Here is a 22,268-nt window from a genome sequence, read left to right as displayed (position 1 = left end):
AATTGAAATCAATGCAAAAATCAAGTTGAAAAATATGTAACATTGAGATTTAGATGCGAGAAAGGTTTTTTTTTTGTTCACATTTAACGAAACAGCGATGAAACATCTTTTATTGCATCATTTTTATTTTCACCAGGGAATGAGGTTTTAGCAAACTGTGCTTTTAATTTTTCAGATGACCACCTAATTACAGTATAAATGTTTCACATAAAATTGACCGTTTTTTTTTTTGCGTATACAGGAAGATATTTAGATTGACGGAATGGTCCGAGAAAGGGTTCAGTGATTCCCAGTATTAGCTTTAAAATATAATACAATACACGTTGTATGGCATGAGTAGGCCTACACTTCACTTCGTATACTTAGGGCCTGATTTACTAAAGGTTTGCGTATATTAAAACACGTGCAAAACTGATAGCACACGTGGTTAAAAAAGAAAAAAAGTGGTGTCAAAGATGCTCTGCACGACTGCTTCCAATCTGCCTGTTAAAAGTGGGAGATGTCTCCTGCATGTTTGAAAGTATATTAAATTGCCACACACTGTTAAAGCAAATAGTATACCTTACTAGATATAACAAGGTAAGTTTACTAGATTTTAACCAAAATGTTGATTTTACTATCAGTGGCTAAGTGCTGTGAACATCAAGGTGGCACTATCTCACAGAAATGGTATCATTCAAGTTAACTTACTCAGAGATCCTGAGTTGTCACTTGGAATAATGAACAGCAGGTGGGGATAATGCCCCTCATGGAGGTAAATCGCAGTTAAAGAAGCTTTAAAAGAAGAAGTAGCTTTGTCACTTGTTTCAGTAACACTGCTTAACCTGTATAGGTTAAGCAGTGTTACTGAAATAAAAATTAGCACAACACCCTTGAATCACGTGATTCAAGGGTGTTGTGCTAATAAAAGTTGGAGGCCAAAGCACATTCATTTAAGTTACAATAGTGTGCCAAGATTGGTGACCTGGTGCGTGAAGGATATATAACGGATTTCTTTCCTTTTTCTTTTCTTAGGCTGACAATGTAGATGCAGATATCAGCCAGTTTTCAGTTGCAGTGCTCTCTGTAATCCCGTAAAACGAACCATTTACATTTGGAAGGTGAAATAGCCATCATTCTGGAGGGATGGGTTGTCGTCGACTGTCTGCCAGATCTGCCAAAAGCTGTGTGTCTCCTATTTGGTCTGATCTATACTCTTAATTTGGACTATCCAAATGCAGAACACTTTTGAATTTATTCAGAGGGTGTTTGTTTCATTAGGAGGCAAGTCTCTGAAACCCGACCTACAAAAACTCTGAATAACCAGCTTTTGACTTAGATTGTTCACGCCAAATAAGTGGAATGTAATCGTGCTACCTGCTGTTGCAAACAAATGCACTACTTTAAGTTGAAGAAAAACATTGCCACTCCAATGTTGTGAGGCACTAGATAGAACCTAAGTGAAGTTTTAAATGGTCTTTATGACATTTTTTTGTGTTTTTTTATAAATATGTTTTGTTAGTATTCATCGGTACTCAATACCTTTTTTTAATGGTATCAACTGAAGTAACCCAGTAAAATCGCATTGAAACTTCTAGTCTGACGGTACTTGCATTTGATCCTTTTTGTATACGGAGATAGGGGGAAAAAACAAACTATTTGTATGTTTTATTTACCTCACTGTTTAATAAATTCAGTGAGAGACGGGTATTTCTTGTTTGATTTTTTAATTTTTTAATTATTGTGATCAGACTTTAATCCTAATGTACTCTACTGGCTACAGCACTGCACAGGTTGTTCACATATGCATCTGTTTTTATGCATATGTCAAAGTTCAAGGTTGTACTTTGTGACTGCTTATCCACTGAAAGGCGAAGCTAATTGTGGCTACTTGTTCCAACATATTCAGTTTACTTGAAAAAAGTTGGGAAACCAATTGCCTCACTTTATCCAAGTAACCATAACATTTGTCTTTAGTAAGTTAAATGAAGATCTAAGAGTGAACTTACTTGTAGTCATTCCACTAAGCTTACTCGAAATGTTTAAACTTACTTAAAAACAATCTGTTCACCTAACTTTAAATTGTTTATTATTTTAACTTTAATTTGGCTTGAAAGTTTGCTTTAAAAAAAAAATGAGGCAATTGATTTCCCGACTTTTTTTTTAAGTAAACTGAACTAGTTAGAATTTACAGTGTACAGGAAATAGAGAGTCTCTGTGCTGATTCCCCGTATAGTACACATAAAATCCTCATTTGAACAAGGCAGTCTGCACCACTTTTTAACTGCACACGCAGTCTGAGTAGATCACAGCAGCACGCCCAGTAATAGTACACACTATTTTATAGATTGCACACGCTGTTTAGCGCGTGGTATTTAGATCTTAGTGAATCAGGCCCTTAGTGTATCCGGTGTACTTATTTCCTGAGTGTGTGAATTTTTTCCATCCCAAGGTTCTCCCTATGGTTAATTGCAACTACTCAAGTTAGTCACAAGATGGCATCTTCCTGGGGTGGTAAGGGTCAATCACTGGGCAGTGTCTCAATTTGTACACTTGCAGATTTACACTTAATCTTTTCAATGCGTAAGTGCGTTCACACTGATAAATACAGCAAACTGCAGTGCACTGACAGAGTACAGGAACAGCTGGTAGATAGAGAGAGAACTTAGAGGGCTTCAGCGATCGGGGGAGAGACGAGAGAACAATGGGCACACCAAGAACAGTGTCAACATGATGATGATAGGAACAACAATAACGAAGGAGCAACTTGTAGTGGTGGAAAGTGTAATCCATTTGGAACACAGCAATAAACGGTCAAAATTACAGCACTCAATACTTTTTCAAGTGTACTGACAAAACTATTGTATTTGAGATACAACCTAAGTGTAAAAATGGTGTACACTAGGGGTGTCTCAACATTTTCACTTCCGATACGATACCGGTACTGGAGCGATATTGGTCCAATATGATATCAGCATGAATCATACATACTTATATTATTTTGAAGTGTCAAATGTTAGTAAAAAGCCTTGATCAAGTGAAATTACCCAAACAGAGAACAATTGTAGGTATGAAAAACCCATTTGAACTCTTTTTTTTAAAATTTCATTTTGAACTGCCTTTCATTTGACTAATTGTATTTAAGATATATTTTTTATTTCAGATTTTTTTTTTGATGATAAGTTTTATTCTGTCTTGTGCATTTTCTTTTCTGCTTTTCTACATTTGTACTTGTCTGTGGTGCACAGCCTTTTGTTATTCAACAGAGGTGGTTTTAGGGCTTTATACAGTAACTACATTGGTATGCTATTTATTAATAATCGTCTGGTAATGACTTATGCTGTCTTTAAGTTGAAGTGGAGTGGTCATTTATTTTAACAAATCCAATACTTGTTTCTTTTCTGTTATTGCACCGATATCATATTGGATCAGGACACCTCCAGGTAATTCATCCAGGCAATCCATAAATACGCTGTATTATTTTAAGAACTTTTTTAAATTGCTGTTGTAAATCCCAATCTGCTACCATGTTCTGTGTCTATCATTAACAATCTCTACGGAAGACAAGAACACATATGTTTTCTTTTTTTTTATGCATTCTCATTTGTAATATACGCCACAAGTATTAGATGGCTTACAATGCAGCTAATGTTAGTACTTTATTCCACCCATAAAGCCCTCTAAAGAAACATCCAAAAACCGGCAACAGTATTCCATTTACACCTTGTGGCCTGAATATTAACCAAGTATTAGACGCAGACAAACTACTTTTACTGGCGCCGTGATCACATGGCGGTAACTAGCTTATGCTGCTACATTGTTGACATATTGAACCGGTTGGCTTCTGCATCGCAAGCTGGTGAAAGTTAATTATAAATTATAAATCTTATCGGATAGTGGAAAGTTGTGGTCATAAACTGAGAAGTTGGTCAACTTTGACATACAAATTATACCCAGAGATGGCAAGAGAGACAGGAAAAAAATAGTAGTAGTGTTGTTATTGTTGAAGGGAAAAACGAAAGTTGTGATGTGTCTGTGAAATTAATATGACACCATAAAATGACTAAAATATGTTAATATTCCATGTTAAATATGCCTGTTACTACATTACATACGTATATACTTACAGCCATGAGCGTAACTACCATTGAGGACACCAAGGTCATGTCCTCTGTATTTTTTCTAAGTGACAAAAAGAAGATGATATAACTCACAGCAAATGTACTTTGTGGGACTAGATCTGACCAGTCTATGAGCACGAACTGATGAAGCCTCCTCGGATGAGCGGCGAAACGTCTTCAAGGATAAACCAAGCAGTCCAGTTGCGAACGATTGAACGCCCTGAGAGTACTTTGTGTAGCACATCCTGTGCGCTGTACAACATCATGTGGTAGATCATCCTCTCTCACTATACAATCTTTGGTCATGAACGGCCCGCTATAACTCCAACAGCATAACTTCATGTAGTCCACTTTTGCTTTAAAGATCATCCGATCAGAAATGTGCTGTCAACATAACATTAACATTAAATCCTACTGACGTAACTAATGTTGCTTTCACCGGAATGAAATTGATGTGAAACGCTGTCGGTATAATAACGTTGTCGTGTCAGTCAGGTGCCGCCCCGCCCAAGATGCAGAAGACGCGCTCTGCCTAGGGCTTTGCATCTCTAATGTGCGTGAGAAGAAGCACATTAAAATGTAAATTATTGAATGACAAGGCGCTTCACATAAAATTTTGCCCGAAACATATTCCTGGCCACATCATGCTCTGTCGCTGATTACAATATGAAAACTCTTTTTCCGTATTCTACTTACGTTGGCTCCGTGGCAGATGTTATTAGTACTTGCTTTACAAAGTAGAAGACCTTAGGTTCGAAACCCACCCGCGGAAAAGACTTTGGTAGGGTTTTTAAATGTATGTTTTAATGATGTTAAAATTGTGTAATATGTATATTATATATTATTATACATAAATAATGAAATCATTCATTAAGGTAGAACTATCACGTTATATTATCTAACATCTTTGACAATTAGCATGATTATGTAATAGTCCACTTTTTTAAAATTAATATAGTGCTGGGATACCCATGATTTCAGCCTTTCAAAGCTTCTCTTGGACCACCATTTTTTGACCTCAGTATTTGTCAAATCCTAGTTACGGCCCTGCTTACAGCATGTATATAAAACCTTAATGGAGGGGGTTTGGATGTTTTTGGAGCGCTTTATAGGCGGAATATAGCGACTCCCATTGGCTCCCTTGTTAGCTGACTTTTGCCAACGTTTATTTATGAATTAGAATGCATTCAAAAAGAAAACGAGTGCTTGTCTCACATAAGGATTTTGAATGATAGGAAAAATTCCAACAAAGTTCAGTTCCCCTTTGAGGACATTCTGCAAAAAAGCTGTTCAAAGATTATCTCAATGACAGCACTCTATAGTATTTTTAAGAATCTGCTGCAAAAATGCGAGTCTCTTACAAGTATTTTGAACTGAACTTGAATAGCCCACATGATGAAAAAGAGAGGACCTAAAATGGAACCTTGAGAAACACTACTAGTTTAACTGAAGAAGTTGAACAAATGACTACTGACTGCATTGGAAGTAAAGAAGCTACAACAACACCTTAGTTACATGAATCATATTACAAAAAGAAGTGGAACTGCCAAAAAGGAAAGGACTTGAAGGAGTGCTTTGAGCAACGCCTCAGTTATGTAAACCCCAAGTTTGGACCCCAGTGTTTTTTGTTTGTTAGCAAAGTTAAAATGTTGGTACAAGGATCTGACAATGTGTTTACAGTGGTCCAAGATATATACCACTACGAGTACTTTATTGTTTTTAGGAATTCACTGCAAAATGTTTTGTCTCCCAAGATTTGAACTGAACTGTCATTCCACGGCCAGATTTGGCCCCCACATTGCCAGTTGAATAAACCTGTGTTAGGGGAAGCTGAGTGTCCCTTGCCACTGCTCTACTCTCCTCAAAACCTGGATGCCGGACTAAGTGCTCTGAACACCCTGTCAAGCCTCCCTTATCTCTGTGTGAACTCCCTGCCAGTAATTTGAAAATGGAAAAAAAAGAAAAGTGAATACAAAGAACGGTAAGCTGAAAATTAACACTTAATATTGTCAACAAAAATCTACAGATAGGTATTTAAAAAGAATAGTTTTTGTTCCTGAATCAACCGAGCGTTGTAATTTTTTAAATGGTTTGAATCGGTTAAGAAAAGTGGAAGAAGTTGATGGAAAAAAAATGAATACACATTATACATATAATATACATTAAGAATAGTTAAAAGGACAATTTTGGTATAGAATAACATAAGAAGGCTCTTCAGCAATCACACAATTATGGTAAATTAAAATTTTTTTTTATCATTATGAATCTCTAACTTTTTGTGAGCAGTATATATGTTTATGTTACTCAATAGGTGAACTTGATATGACAATGTATCACCTTTTTGACTTTATTGAGTTAAACCATGAAAATGAACAGTCCTTTAAGAAAGACTGACATACTGTATTTCACAATGCAAAAATGATTGACCAAATATCTCCTGTCGTCCCAGCAGAACCAATATTTTCACTCCATCCTGTCACTGCCGTCACCGTTGATCTGCACAACACAGTCCTTGTCCAAAGGTTCCTTCGAGTGTGTTGTGTCAAAGTGATGGTTGCTCATCACATACCTCCCGTGGGCATCAAGACCTAATGCAGGCACAAAGCGACGGTCAAACTGGATTTCCTGGCGAAGGTAGGAGGTCCTCTTCTGACAGGTGTCGCCTGTTCCTTCCTGCGAGGCCGACAGGAACACCACCAGCTCAAACTGACTGGACGTGTCCTCATGCAGGGCGGGGTAGAGGGGGCTTCGGCGGTCCAGGGGATGGAAAAATGTGAGTGGGAAGATAAAGAAGGGACAAGGCTGTTGGCCAAGATGATCCATGAAGAAGTCCACAGAGGTCTGATGCAGGGCTTGGCCTTCATGCTCCTCATAGAGCACAGCACTCACCTTCACATCCACCAGGGGGCGCCTCAGAAGGTTTGTGGCTCGGAGCATGAGGCAAGTTTGACCTTGGTGTTGGCCCACCACGGCCTGGGTGCTGAACTGGATGGCTCCGGCTCGCTTTTGAGGACAGGAAATCTTGGCCACAAATGCACCTGGTAAATGCACAATTGAGAAGTACTATAAAGACAGTATATGACAATTGCAATATAGCGGCTCCTGTTTGCCCGCCAATTCATTTCGACCATGAGTGCTCTCGTCCTAAAGTGAGTCGCATACAGTTTTGTGTTTTACTTCAACTAATTAAGTCCCTACTGGTGAATACATAACATTTTAGCGTGGTTGTCATTGTGTCAAGTAAACATGTGGGGAAGCTAGCTCATTTCCAAGAGCCTTATTTTTGCCATTAATACTATACTATAGTGTAATATATAGGATGACCACCGCAGTGTGTGTGTGTGTGCGTTTTGAAATGGTGTTTTTATTATGTTTTGTTGTTTATCAATGCATGGTGCAATTGTACATGCACAATATGTATTATTTATTGCAAATTTGTTTTTGTTTTCATTGCGTTTTACTTTTGTAGCTGTATGTAGAAGTGGCAGCTGATTGCATCAGATATGTGCTCTTTTATTATTGTTGATTTTCCCTTTTATTTTGTGTTTTTATAATTTTTTGTATCTGCAATGCAACCACATAATTTCCCCAATATGGGATAAATAAAGTCTATCCTATTCTATCATATCCTTTTTCTCTCTTACTATTTATAGAATAATTTCACATGAAACAGGCAATGATAATTTCACGTATTTGTCAAAATAGCAAAAATACTAATAAGGCGCTTAGTAAAATGCCATTTTAATTATGTGGAATTGATATGATATAACTATATGGTTGTTTTTTTCCTGGTATGTCTGTTAAAGTAAGCACAAAAAGTGTGAAGTTGAGATTTTTTTTCAAATATGGAATATGTTAAAGATGAATAATATCACATGTATGTAACATCACACATATATGACAATAATTGGTTGCATTTCAGACAAAAAAACATTAGAAATGTGTCTTAGTCTGTTGTATATTTGCCATCATTTTACTTAAAATCATAGTTAAAATTGGGCTAAAAGCCTAATATTACATACACAACACAGCAATATTTTCATAGCGTGTTTTAAATGAATTAATTAAACAAATATAGTAGAAAGTTTGAACAGTTGAATTGTAATAATGCACACCATATTATAGCCTTATTGTTACAATGCTTTAAATTAACCTTTCTTGGAAAAATATATATTTTTTAAATGAACTAGTGCTTTCACATGTGTTCCATATCCTGGCGTAATCACATGACTGTCACACATAACCACTCCAAAATGTTTACTATATGTCACTTGGAGACTTAGGGCCCTGTTCTCCAAAAAAGCTGCACAATTGCTTGCAGTCTGGCCTTCATCTAAGATGATGACCCTTAAATGTAGGAGTTCCCTGTCAAATCTAAGTTTGCGAGAATTCTCCCATCGACTTAAGTAATTTTGCTCCTACGCGCTTCTGAGGCTGCAATAAGTCAAGTGCCCCGGGATGGGGAAACATTATATTTTACTTGAAGTTTGGATGCAGCCCACCAGGCACAAGACATTGATACAATGCTGATTATACATACATGTCCTTTCAAATTGACTTTGAAACAACGTTGCAAAATAGTTGTATTTGTAAATTAAGACAACATTGGTGTCTAATGCTGGATCCACGTTGTTGGTTGGGAAATTACCACATTTCAACTGTCAAATCAGCGTCAGAACCCAACATTGATTAAACGTCGTCAAAAAGCATGTTGCTCCATCGTTAGGTTTGAGTTGCTCAACGCCAGGACCTAATTCAACAAGTTTTCAATGTTGTTTTAATGCAGAGCTGGGCAAATATTTTGACTCGGGGACCACATTTAGAGAAAAAATTGTGTCTAGGGGGCCAAGGTGTATGTGTGTATAAATTATATGTACACATTTAGCTGTAAAAATCTGCTGTACAGTATGTGTGTTTGGGTCCCTTTTTTTCAGGAACACTAATACCAAAAGTCACAATGTCCGATAGAATTCTAAAAACTTTATGACAGACCACCTCAAAAAAACGGAATGGAATTTTACAGTTTTTTTTACTGAATGGGACACCCAAAATGTACATTAAAATAAAGAAAGTGGGATTTACAATATTAACTATGAACAATAAAACACTGAATATTACCAACATATGAACATTTCTCCTCTTTTACTTCCAGACCAAGCAAAACACAGCACAAATGTAAAAAACAGCAAAATATAAAAGTGTAAATAAACACTTACAATATCATATATTATAACGTAAAAATCTGCTTCCGCATCTGTTTCCGACACACACATGTCAGAAACAGGCTGGCTGCTCTGAAAACAAACCCCCGCCCACTCTGGTTTGTTCCTCGTCTGAGCTGCTGTGACGTAGATTACCGTAATAACTCTTATAACACCCAAAAGCGCAGATTTCGACCATTGATACTTTCTATAGTTCAAGACTTACGGTAATTTAAAAACAGCTTTGCTCATCATAATGGGGGCAACAGTTTTGATGTTAAAGGTCGAAAAAAATTATGTAGAACGTCCGGCGGGCCGGATTGAAAATCTTAACAGGCCACATGCGGGCCGTGGGCCGTATTTGGCCCAGGTCTGTTTTAATGTCTTGTGCCTGCTGGGAGTGTACAACACACATAATAAAATGATGAAAGAAACTTTGAAGAAGCTGTCAAATCTATTCTGATTGCTTCAATTGTGGACACCTGGAAACAGATAAAGGACCATATTGCCACTCTGAATAAACAATCACAATTTAAAATGCATAACATTTACTGTCCTGTTATGTCTCTGTATAAGTGGAGGAGAAGAAGGGCGAAACCTCGGCATAAAACACAAGGCGATTGTGCACATATCATCCGAGTTTTGACATTCTCGGACGATCTATGGATGAAATGATTTCTGCTGGACGGTGAGGTCCTCTTTGCACAATGCGACTATTTAATAGAAATTCATCAGACGCTATAAAAAGGACGAGGAGGTGATCATCAACAATTGCTTTATTGAACAGAATAACTGGAACATTTAATGAATGATATTCAATTGAGTTCATAGATTTTTTGACAGTTAGTGTCAAACTGTCAGCATGTACATGTACACACACACACACACACACACACACACACACACACACACACACACACACACACACACACACACACACACACACACACACACACACACACACACGCGCACATGCACACGCATACGCACTTGCACACAACACACACACACACACACACACGCACACACACGCACGCACACACACACACACACACACACACACACACACACACACACACACACACACACACACACACACACACACACACACACACACACACACACACACACACGCACACACACATTGTTGTATTTGTTACCTTCTTGAGACCACCGAAAAATGCCTACCTCTTTAGGACCACTCTTTCTAGGTATATAAAGATTTGTATTTACAACATTAATAATATACTGTATACATACTATGCAAATATAAAAAAGGTAAGCATTTTAGTTTTTGGTTTTTTTTGTTGAATGTTTTGTTTGTAATTGTTTTTTTAATCTTCATTATTTACTTCAAGTTATTACAGTATGTCTCTCTATATATAATAATTTTAAATTTTTTAAAATACATTTTGGCCAAAGGGGGTGCATTTCAATTTATTTTTGTTTTTTTGTAATGTGCTTAAGGCCGATGACAAACGAGTCACGGACTACAGATGGCCCCTGTGCCGCATTTTGTGCAACCCAGCTGTAGAAGCTAACTGTTAATGGCCGCTATAGTCTTAGTACCGTACTGTATTTGTTCATCTTATTGTCACATATGGGACGCGAGTTGTCTAATGTTAGTACCGGAAGTTGTAAAATCAGCTGTTCACCTGGCGGGTTTTTTCGGGGATGAATAGGGAAGTCCTTCTTTAGCTGCCGTTTTGTTTTATCATATATTGCTGCCTTTGCCCCTGTCAATGTTTACTTTTGTATGCACATTAAATCAACAAAAAATCCTGACTTTGGAGCAATATTCACATTCTCTAGTAGTTGGCTCTCTATTAGATGCAATGGCTTTCCTTAGTGGGACCATGATTTTGGTCCTAACTTGTTCACCTAACTTGTTCCTCATATGAAAGGTACTTTTAAATATACAAGAACACACACACACACACACACACACACACACACACACACACACACACACACACACACACACACACACACACACACACACACACACACACACACACACACAACCACACTCACGCACGCACGCACGCACGCACGCACGCACGCACGCACGCACGTATGAGGGGCCGTTAGGGACATTATTCAGAATTACCTCTTACATACACTACTGAAATGCTCTCACATAAACAACTGAAATATTTTTGTTTTATAGACACCACTGAAACACTCTTATAAACACTACTGAAATGCTCTTACATAAACAACTGAAATCTTTTTCTCTCACACACCCTACTGAAACACTCTTATAAACACTACTGAAATGCTCTTACATATATACTACTGAAACACTCTTATAAACACTACTGAAACACTCTTATAAACACTACTGAAACACTCTTATAAACACTACTGAAATGCTCTTACATACACTACTGAAATGCTCTTATAAACACTACTGAAACGCTCTTATAAACACTACTGAAATGCTCTTATAAACACTACTGAAATACTCTTATAAACACTACTGAAATACTCTTACATACACTACTGAAACACTCTTATAAACACTACTGAAACACTCTTATAAACACTACTGAAACACTCTTATAAACACTACTGAAACATTCTTACACACACTACTGAAACACTCGTATAACCAGTACTGAAATGTTTTTGTCTCACGCACACACACACACACACCTGGAATTATTTTTCACTAGTATGTATAAACGGATTTCACCTGTGTGTGTGTGTGTGTGTGTGCTTTTTACACGTGTGTGTGAGGGACAACAATTTCAGTAGTATGTGTGCAAAGATTTCAGTTATGTGTATGAGCGCATCTTACCATTGTGTATACGAGCATTTTACCACTATGTGTAAGAGCATCTTACTAGTGTGTGTGAGCGATGTTGCATTCCGGTTCCGGTATAATCCCCGCCCCTTTTCAGACAAGTTCATTTTTATTTTTTTTAAAGCCAAGTTGTGGACAAAATGTCTGCCGACAAGTAGCTTAACCGAGGCTGGAGCTCCACTTCATAATTTGAGGGCTTCAGCGGAGAATATAAGAACACTTTCAATGCAACAAGGGTCGGACTGCTGCCATGAGTCTCCCCTGCAGGACGCAGCACCTGAGCGGCCACACAGCCTGGAGCACTCGTTCCCTTGCGAGGTTGCACCGCACACATGCAACGTTTCAGTTCATGGACATCGGGGGGGGGGGCAAAAGGAGGAAAAGGTAATTAGACATTATTTATTTCTAAATGATTGTTGAATCACACGAAATGTAAGACAACATGGCATTGTAGTGAGCTACAATGATAACATGTCGAAATGTGAGTCACGTCGTGTTACGTCAGTAGCTAATCATACACTAATGATAATGGATTGCATTTATTTAGCGCTTATCATCGACTATATAAGGGGTCCCCAAACTACGGCCCGCGGGCCGGTTACGGCCCTCCAAAGTCCAACATCCGGCCCGCTGGAAAAAAAATAAAAATTGTATTATTATTTTCAATCTGTCTTTTCTAATCCATTTTTTGGTGTTCCCTAGCCGCTCAGGCAAATCATATTGTCTACAAATGCATTTCCCTGTATGACTTATATTGTCTTAGCTGTTTTTATGTGATCTGATTGTTACATTCTTATTTTAGAGTCACCACACAGCTGCATGACCATTTCAACAAAGACGGAATAAACAACCTCTGGATTCATGGAACTTCTCTGCACACAAATATATTAATTGGAATATTCAATACATTTCTCATAAACATTAAATATCCTTTTTTTTTTCTCAAAAAAGGTTCCCTATGCCTTATTATTTATATACTTTTCAATGCTTCTTGTAGTCAGACAATAGATATTGTTTGTCTAAAATTATAGTTTAAGTTAATGTGTTAATATTTACACCTAGCCCCTAACCTAAATACAATAATCATAAGACAAAAAAATTGTGTATCACAAACGTTTGGGACAAGTTTGGGGAGATTTTGACAAAGTGTGTGTGGTGGTGGGGGCTGGATGACATTACTAGTCAGAACATAAAATAACTTAAAAACATCAACCGTAGAAACATAAATGTTCACAGCACAGACGTATTGCGGTGTTATTCTGATATTTGCCATAATAAAGTGGGCAACTTCATACAGGTCTGTATAACAGGTTCCTTATTTATTTATTTTTTACAAAATGTTTAAACAAAATGTTAATTCGCAGAATACACTGCACAAGTGAAGAAAACATTTTAACAAACCTTATTATTCCCATGTTGTCCACTGAATAAAGTGCAGAATTGAAGTGAAAATGTCTATTTCATAGTTGCCATCATTTTCAAGTGGGTTCACTTGTTGAAAAATTTTCATTGTTGTCTCATTAATGTTTACATCTATGTCTGGAATTACACACCGACAAGTATTGAAAGGATATGAATAATGAGACATAAGGAACCTTTCTGAGCCAAAAAAGGTTGTTTTCAACACACTGTTGAAAATAATATTCACAATGTTTCTATGTGAAATTTATTGAATATTCCAATTAATATATTTGTGTGCAAAGAAGTTCCATGAATCCAGAGGTTGTTTATTCCGTCATTGTTGAAATGGTCATGCAGCTGTGTGGTGACTCTGAAATAAGAATGTAACAATCAGATCACATGAAAACAGCTAAGACAATATACGTCATACAGGGAAATGCATTGATAGACAATATGATTTGCCTGAGTGGCTAGGGAACACCAAAAATTGGATTAGATTAGAAAAGACAGATTGAAAATAATAATACAAAATTTATTTTTTTTCCAGCGGGCTGGATGTTGGACTTTGGCGGGCCGTAACCGGCCGTAGTTTGGAGACCCCTTATATAGTCGATGATAAGCGCTAAATAAATGCAATCCATTATCATTAGTATTTGATCAGCTACTGACGTAACACGACGTGACTCACATTTCGACATGTTACCATTGTAGCTCACTACAATGCCATGTTGTCTTACATTTCGTGTGATTCAACAATCATTTAGAAATAAATAATGTCTAATGACCTTTTCCTCCTTTTGCCCCGATGTCCTTGAACTGAAACGTTGCATGTGTGCGGTGCAACCTCGCAAGGGAACGAGTGCTCCAGGCTGCTTGGCTGTCGGGAGGAGAAAGGCACCGCTGTGTGGCCGCTCAGGTGCTGCGTCCTGCGGGGGAGACCCACGGCGGCAGCCCGACCCTTGTTGCATTGAAAGTGTTCTTATATTCTCCGCTGAAGCCCTCAAATTATGAAGTGGAGCTCCAGCCTCGGTTAAGCTACTTGTCGGCAGACATTTTGTCCACAACTTGGCTTTAAAAAAAATAAAAATGAACTTGTCTGAAAAGGGGCGGGGATTATACCGGAACCGGAATGCAACATCGCTCACACACACTAGTAAGATGCTCTTACACATAGTGGTAAAATGCTCGTATACACAATGGTAAGATGCGCTCATACACATAACTGAAATCTTTGCACACATACTACTGAAATTGTTGTCCCTCACACACACACGTGTAAAAATCACACACACACACACAGGTGAAATCCGTTTATACATACCAGTGTCAAATAATTCCAGGTGTGTGTGCGTGAGACAAAAACATTTCAGTAGTGGTTATACGAGTGTTTCAGTAGTGTATGTAAGAATGTTTCAATAGTGTTTATAAGAGTGTTTCAGTAGTGTTTATGAGAGTGTTTCAGTAGTGTTTATAAGAGTGTTTCAGTAGTGTTTATAAGAGTGTTTCAGTAGTGTATGTAAGAGTATTTCAGTAGGGTTTAAAAGAGTATTTCAGTAGTGTTTATAAGAGCATTTCAGTAGTGTTTATAAGAGCGTTTCAGTAGTGTTTATAAGAGCATTTCAGTAATGTATGTAAGAGCATTTCAGTAGTGTTTATAAGAGTGTTTCAGTAGGGTGTGTGAGAGAAAAAGATTTCAGTTGTTTATGTGAGAGCATTTCAGTAGTGTATGTAAGAGCATTTCAGTAGTGTTTATAAGAGTGTTTCAGTAGTGTGGATAAAAGAAAAAGATTTCAGTTGTTTATGTGAGAGCATTTCAGTAATGTATGTAAGAGGTAATTCTGAATAATGTCCCTAACGGCCCCTCATACTAATGCACGCACGCACGCACGCACGCACGCACGCACGCACGCACGCACGCACGCACGCACGCACGCGCACACACACACACACACACACACACACACACACACACACACACACACACACACACACACACACACACACACACACACACACACACACACACACACACACACACACACACACACACACACACACACACACAGCTGTCAATGCAAGCCCCTCTGACGCGTCACGGCTTCACAAACAGTTGTACTAAACAGAACTCTTAACATCACAAATAACATCTGTGTTGCTAAACCCGAAATAAGTGGAAAAAAAGGTTAAACTACGGATTAGCCTGCATATACACACAGTGTCACGACGACCCACATACAACATAGTGCGGCTTGATGAATACTGCCTCGTCAAATGTAAAGTTATCTTTTTCATGGATTTCTTTTTTTTTCATTTTATTTTTATTGACATCCAGCATCAGACATTCCTATCCATTACATCACATTCACATACATCATATATCGGTTGTCTGCCCTAAATGTCAAAATATATTTTTTTGTTTATATCCCAACCATACCACAACCCCCCCCCCCCCGCCCCCCAAAAAAGAAAGAAACAGCAGAGAAACAAAATAGTATTTGCAAATACACCAATTAAATAAAGAAAAAAGAAATAATAATACATTATTAATAGTAATAATCAGAAATAAAATAAAATAATAGAAACATATATATATATATATATATATATATATATATATATATATATATATATATATATATATATATATATATATATATATATATATATAACACATATAGGGAGTAATCCTTTTTTTTTTTTAAGCAGTACAATCAATAATTCGAGAAATTAAAGTCAGGCTCATGGGGTGTGACATAATTGACCCAGTTTTCCCAGTATGAAGTAAATTTTTCCAATTTATAATTAATAAAGGCAGTTATCTTCTCCATTTTATATATGTCCATTGTGATTTCCATCCATTGCTTCAAAGTTGGGCTCTCCTGGGATATCCATTTCCTAGTAATGGTCTTTTTACAGGCCACCAGTAGGATATTCATTAAGTGTTTATCTTTCTTCAGCCAGTCCTGAGGTACATGTCCGAAAAACAGAGTCTTACTTTCAAGGGGTATTTCACGTTTGAAAATATCCTGTAGAGCTTGGTTTATCTCTTTCCAATAGTCCTTCATGGCGGAGCAGTCCCAGAAAACATGGTAGTGATTTGCATTTGAATTCCCACAATTTCTCCAACAGGCAGGGGAGTTGTTATCATAGTGAGACTTCTGAGAAGGTGTAATAAATAATCTGATCAAACTTCTCTAGCCAAACTCCCTCCACTTGGGTGAGCTGGTACAAGCCCATTGATATCTCCATATTATTGTCCATTCTTCCTAGGATATAGTTATCCCTCCTTCCTTCTCCCATTTTGTTTTAATATATGAAGTTGAGTATGATTTCATATTCAACAGACCCTTATAGAAGTATGAAACAGTTCTATCAATAGTTTCTGAATTGTAGGCTTTTGTAAACAATTCAATCAAACATATAAATGTCTTTGTGACACTTTTCACCTTCAGATTAACAAAATGCAGCAACTGCAAATATCGATAGTCTTGGTTTTCTAATATATATGTCATTTTAATAGTTTCAAAACTAAGCATTTTTTTTTAATCTTTCATTACACTACATAAAGCTGTTATACCCTTAGATATCCAGTCCTTGAATCTTGAGTCTAATTTATCAGGTGTAAACTCTGAATCATAGGCACACCATTTAAGAACTGCAATATCACTCTCGAGTTTGTATTCCTTTATGATCATTTTCCACACTTTAAGGCTCCATTTCACCCATTGGTTATCAATATTATTTATGTGGGTTTGTAAATTGTTATCTGCCAGGATTGCTTGTGTGGGGATGGAGGGCATTGCTTCTTCAATAATTTTCCATTGAGTAAAACATATGACAGGTTACACCAGCATATCACTGCTCTCATCTGGGCTGCAAAATAATAATTTCGGAGGCAAGGTAAACCCCATCCTCCCTTTTGTTTGACCAGTTGTAAAGTTTTCAGACGAACTCTTGGCCTTTTACTTTGCCATATATACCTAGATAGCATTTTGTCCCATTCATTGAATTGGTTTGGGTTCATCTCTATTGGCAGGGTTTGAAATAGGTACAGCAGTCTTGGCAGTACATTCATTTTAATTGAATCAATTCTAGAATTAAGGCTAAAAAAAGGAAGTAAGTTCCATCGTGCTATGTCATCTTTTATTTTTTTATGTATGGGTAGATAATTGTATTCTGATAATTTTGTTAGATCTTTTGACAAACGGATGCCCAGGTATTTAAAAGACTCTGTTTGCCATATCAGGGGGTAACTGCTTCTGATTTCCCCTGGTGGGTTATAATTATATAAGAGTAGATGGGTTTTACCTATATTGATTTTATATCCTGATAGTTGACCATACAGTTCAAATGATTTGCATTAATTTAGGGAGCGAGTATGTTGAGTGCCCGAGGTAGACCAAAATGTCATCCGCATAGCAGGCCAATTTATATCGGTACTTTCTTCCTTTAATCATAATTCCCTTGATATCTTAATTTTGTCTGATAGACTGAGCTAATGGCTCCAGATATAACGCAAAGAGTAATGGTGACCATGCACATCCCTGTCTAGAGCCCCTTTCTTGGGTAAAACTATTTGATAAGTATCCATTGACTTTAATCTTAGCAGTAGGATTTTTATATAGTGTCTGTAAAGTTTTAATTATTGTATCCTAAAAGCTGATTTTATATAGAACTCTAAAGAAAATTCCAATTGACCGAGTCAAAGGCCTTTTCAGCATCAACACTTATAACAATTGTTTCAATGTTTTTTCTTTGTATATGATCCATAATATGTAGTGTCTTTCTTATATTGTCTTGTGTTTGGCGTTGATGTATAAAACCTGTTTGATCATTATGTATCAATATAGGTAAGAAATCTTCTAATCGTTTGGCCATAATGGAAGTAAATAGTTTATAATCTACATTGAGAACCAATATTGGCCTGTAAGATCCACATTCAATTATATCCTTGCCTTCTTTTGGTATAGCTGAGATAGTTGCCGCCCTCCAACTGCCCTCCAACTAAGTGGCGTTTGTGCCTTTTTTAAAACCCAATTCAATGCGGGGAGTAAAACAGTTCTTTTTTAAATTCCTTATACCACTCTGCTGTGTAACCGTCTGATCCTGGCGATTTACTTAATTTAAGCCTACTAATTGCAACTTTTAATTAATCTTCAGTTATATCTGCAGACATTGTTTGGTTTTGTTTTTCATCTAAAGTAGGTAAATCCAGGAAGTTCAGGAAGCTATCAATTTGGGTTATGCTCCTACTAGAGACCTCAGAGTATAAAGTTTTATAAAAATGTTCAACGTCTTCCTGAATTTCGTTTGGTTTAGTTTTTATCACTTTTGTTCTTGGATCCCTGATTTTATGAATTGTGTTTTCCGCTATCTTTTTTTTTAGTTTCCAGGCCAATATTTTCATAGACTTAGAGCCACTTTCCCAGTGTCTCTGTTTCAGAAACATTAAATTTTTTTTTAATTTCTTGTGTGGCCAAACTGTTGATTTACCGTAATTTCCGGACTATAAGCCGCTACTTTTTCCCCTCGTTCTGGTCCCTGCGGCTTATACAAGGGTGCAGCTTATTTACGGCCTGTTCTTCTCCGACACCGACGAAGAGGATTTCGGTGGTTTTAGTACGCAGGAGGAAGACGATGACGATGATTAAAGACTGACTTTTCATATACCGGTAGGCTGGTTATTTTGATAACGTACAGGCGAGCACTTTGTATTACTTTGCACCGTTGTATTATTTGTACTCTGCACGAATGCTGTTCGCCATGTCAAACATGTGAAAGTTTGATTGAATGATTGAAAGATTTATTGTTAATAAATGGGACGCTTCGCGTTCCCAAACAGTCATCTCTGTCCCGACAATCCCCTTTCGTGGTAGCAGGAACCCCTATATACTACGGTAATTACACATCAAAACCCTGCGGCTTATAGTCGGGTGCGGCTTATATATGGAGCAATCTGTATTTTCCCCTAAATTTAGCTGGTGCGGCTTATAGTCAGGTGCGGCTTATAGTCCGGAAATTACGGTAATTCATAATATTTCTTATTTCCCTTAATGTGTCCTGTGCCAAATATAGTTTGCTTAACGTTATGTATTTTTTATACTAGATGAGTCCAATTTTGGCTGTAAATATATATTTAAATCCCCACCACAAATCAAAAGACCTTCGGTTTCCGTTACCATATTGGTGATTTTTTGGAAGAAATTAATATCACTCCCAGGGGGAGCATAGACATTGAAAAAGGTGATTGGGTTCCCATTTATCTTTCCCTTTACTAAAATAAATCTACCCTCTTTACCACCAAATTCCAGTACTTTTTCAAAATGTAGCTTATTTGTCTTAATTTATATGACGAAAAAAACTAATGAGTGAAGCCCATTCTCTTTAATTTTACATGCTCCTTGTCAGCCACATGGGTCTCCTGTAAATATACTATGTTGGCTTGTTCTGTCCTCACCTTCGATAAGATTTTACTGCGTTTATTGGGTTCAATAGACCATTAACATTAAACGATACACATTTTACTTTCTCACTAACCATATGTTTACTTGTAAGTGTACCAACAAAATATTCAAAATAAAACCTAGTAAGTCTACTCCCATAATGAAAAAAACTGAAATAACGTAAATAAAACAAAAAAAGAACAAAAAAAAGAAAGAAAGGTGTAGTTCCAAGGCAGGGGTCTCTAATAGATGACCCTGTTTTAGGCTAGATAAAACGTCTAGCTGTGGGGGAAATCCTCTCCCAACTATGGGCTGAAGGCCCCCATCAGGGCACTTGGTAGAAAGAGAAAAAAAATCTCTGTTCATTACATAGATACATCCCTCATTTGTATATATTCTCATCTAGCTGGGGTTATTATATAAACGCAAATGTCTTGGAGTGAATTTAAAGTCACCTGTTTTGGTTCTGTTCATTTTACCAACACTTTGACAAGTCAGTCAAGATTAACAGGTCCTCCGGAGAAGGCGATGATTATCTTCTGAAGGCTTGCAGTCTCTCCTTGATGCTTTTCTCTGGCTCCTCACCTGTCCCCTCCCGGCTCCTTCCTCCCGGTCTCCCAGGCGGAGCGGGACAGCTGATCCAGCAGGCTCTCCATCGGCGTAATCACGCTGACTGGCAGTCCTCTGTCCTTCATTTCTCTTGTCGCCTCCTTTGCTGTCCGGTACAGCTGTGTGCCGTCCTCATAGAACACTCGTAGTTTGGCCGGGAACCGAGTCTGGAAGCGGATATTTCTTTGCTTTAACACTCGCTTCGCTTCAGCATATTCTTTCCTCTTTTGCAGGACTGCCGGGGGGGGTAATCCCGGTCAAAGTATATTCCCCAAGCTTTGCGCATGACCTCTTCTTTAATACTGTAGCGGAGGAATTTGACTATTATTCAGCTTGTCTTCTCTGTCTCCGGTGGGTCTTGGCGCCAGCGCGCGGTGCGCCCTTCCGATGTCGAGTTGCGTGGTTGCGGGGATCTCCAACATGTCCCGCAGCAGTTTTTCCACAAACTCTGGCATGGACGGTCCCTCGGCTCCTTCGGGAACATTGTATATCCTCAGGTTCTCGCGTTGGGATCTCCCTTCATCTAGTAGTTTGTTTTCTTGCTGATGAATGACTTTTATCATTTTGTTCAACACGTACTCCACGTTTTGAATCCGGTCCTCCACTTTTTCAATTCGCTCCTCTGTGTCTGCTATTTGTTGTTTGATGTTGGTGAGCTTGGATTTAATATCGTTCAGCTGTTATTTTATATCTTTTCGGAAGTCCCGAATCTCCTCCAGAACTTGGGCTAAACCTTCGGCGTCCGCCTCCTTTGAGCGAGGGTTAGCATTAGCACCGCCATCTTGTAGCTTTGCAGGTGAGCTGTTTGCGGACACAGAGCTTTCCTCATTTACAGGCTCTGCAACGATATTTCCTCGATTTCCTCTGGTTTTCCCCATTCTTGCCCCTTTTGTTTGTTCCGAGATTATCTGAAAATTTGGTGTTTTACCGTCTAATGGTGCAAAATAACTTTTCTTCTTACGAGGGAGATGTTACTCTAAGCTGCCATTCAGCTGGATGACGTCACCCCTTTTTCATGGATTTCAAATACTTTTACAAGCGTTGCTAAAACTTCATGCTCCAAAAAAAGGCATCATGGCAAAGTCCGCCTCATTACAAATGAACCCGCCTTCATTCCAGATTTATGCACTCACTTACACGGGGTGGGTGGATGGGAAAATACAAAGAAGAAAAATGCGCCCAAAAACCCCACTTAAGCACAAACGGGAAAATAAGCACACTTTAGGAAATCCATTTGGAAGCAATATTTATATGAGTAAAATCTCTATCCATGCGAACACCAGGACACAGCAGCGGTAAAGATCTGTTAGGCTTATCAGCTCACAGCCGATCTCTGATCAGTTGAAAAAGGCAAATATTAATCCCATGACAGGTATCGGGACATCTCTACTAATTACCTATGTATAGCTTGTGTGCTGTTCTGTGCTTTGCTGTGATGTAGCTGCTAGCTCCTAGTAGCTTATAGCCTACCATGGGTACCTTTGGTATATAACTGAAATACAAGAAAAGACCAACCTTGTGTGCTTATTGGAGGACATTTAGATGTTACCTGGCTGTCGAGTTTTGCACAAGTAAACACACTGCAGGACTGCTTGTACCTGAGTGCTTACATCAGAGATTTTAGAAGCTACAATCTGATACGTGTTTTTTGCGGATATCAGATTGGGACATCTCTTCACAGAACACATTAAGGACATAAAAAACA

The 22,268-nt window shown here is 37.9% G+C and overlaps 1 protein-coding gene across 2 annotated transcripts in view; it reads right to left on the bottom strand.

Moving 5' to 3' along the window:
- Positions 1 to 435: 435 nt before the first annotated feature.
- kcnj13 (potassium inwardly rectifying channel subfamily J member 13) overlaps positions 436 to 22,268 on the bottom strand; it is an 81,980-nt gene continuing 60,147 nt past the window's right edge. For both annotated transcript variants that reach the window (XM_062067859.1, XM_062067860.1), the window contains one exon: positions 436 to 7,138. In XM_062067859.1, the coding sequence (XP_061923843.1) occupies positions 6,564 to 7,138 (575 nt within the window). In that variant the 3' untranslated portion in view covers positions 436 to 6,563. The remainder of the gene's footprint in view (positions 7,139 to 22,268) is intronic.

Source organism: Entelurus aequoreus, linkage group LG13 (assembly GCF_033978785.1).
Source record: "Entelurus aequoreus isolate RoL-2023_Sb linkage group LG13, RoL_Eaeq_v1.1, whole genome shotgun sequence".
Classification (NCBI taxonomy): Eukaryota; Metazoa; Chordata; class Actinopteri; order Syngnathiformes; family Syngnathidae; genus Entelurus; species Entelurus aequoreus.
The sequence above is the reverse complement of the archived record's forward strand: the minus strand, read 5'-3'. Positions and strand labels throughout refer to the sequence as shown.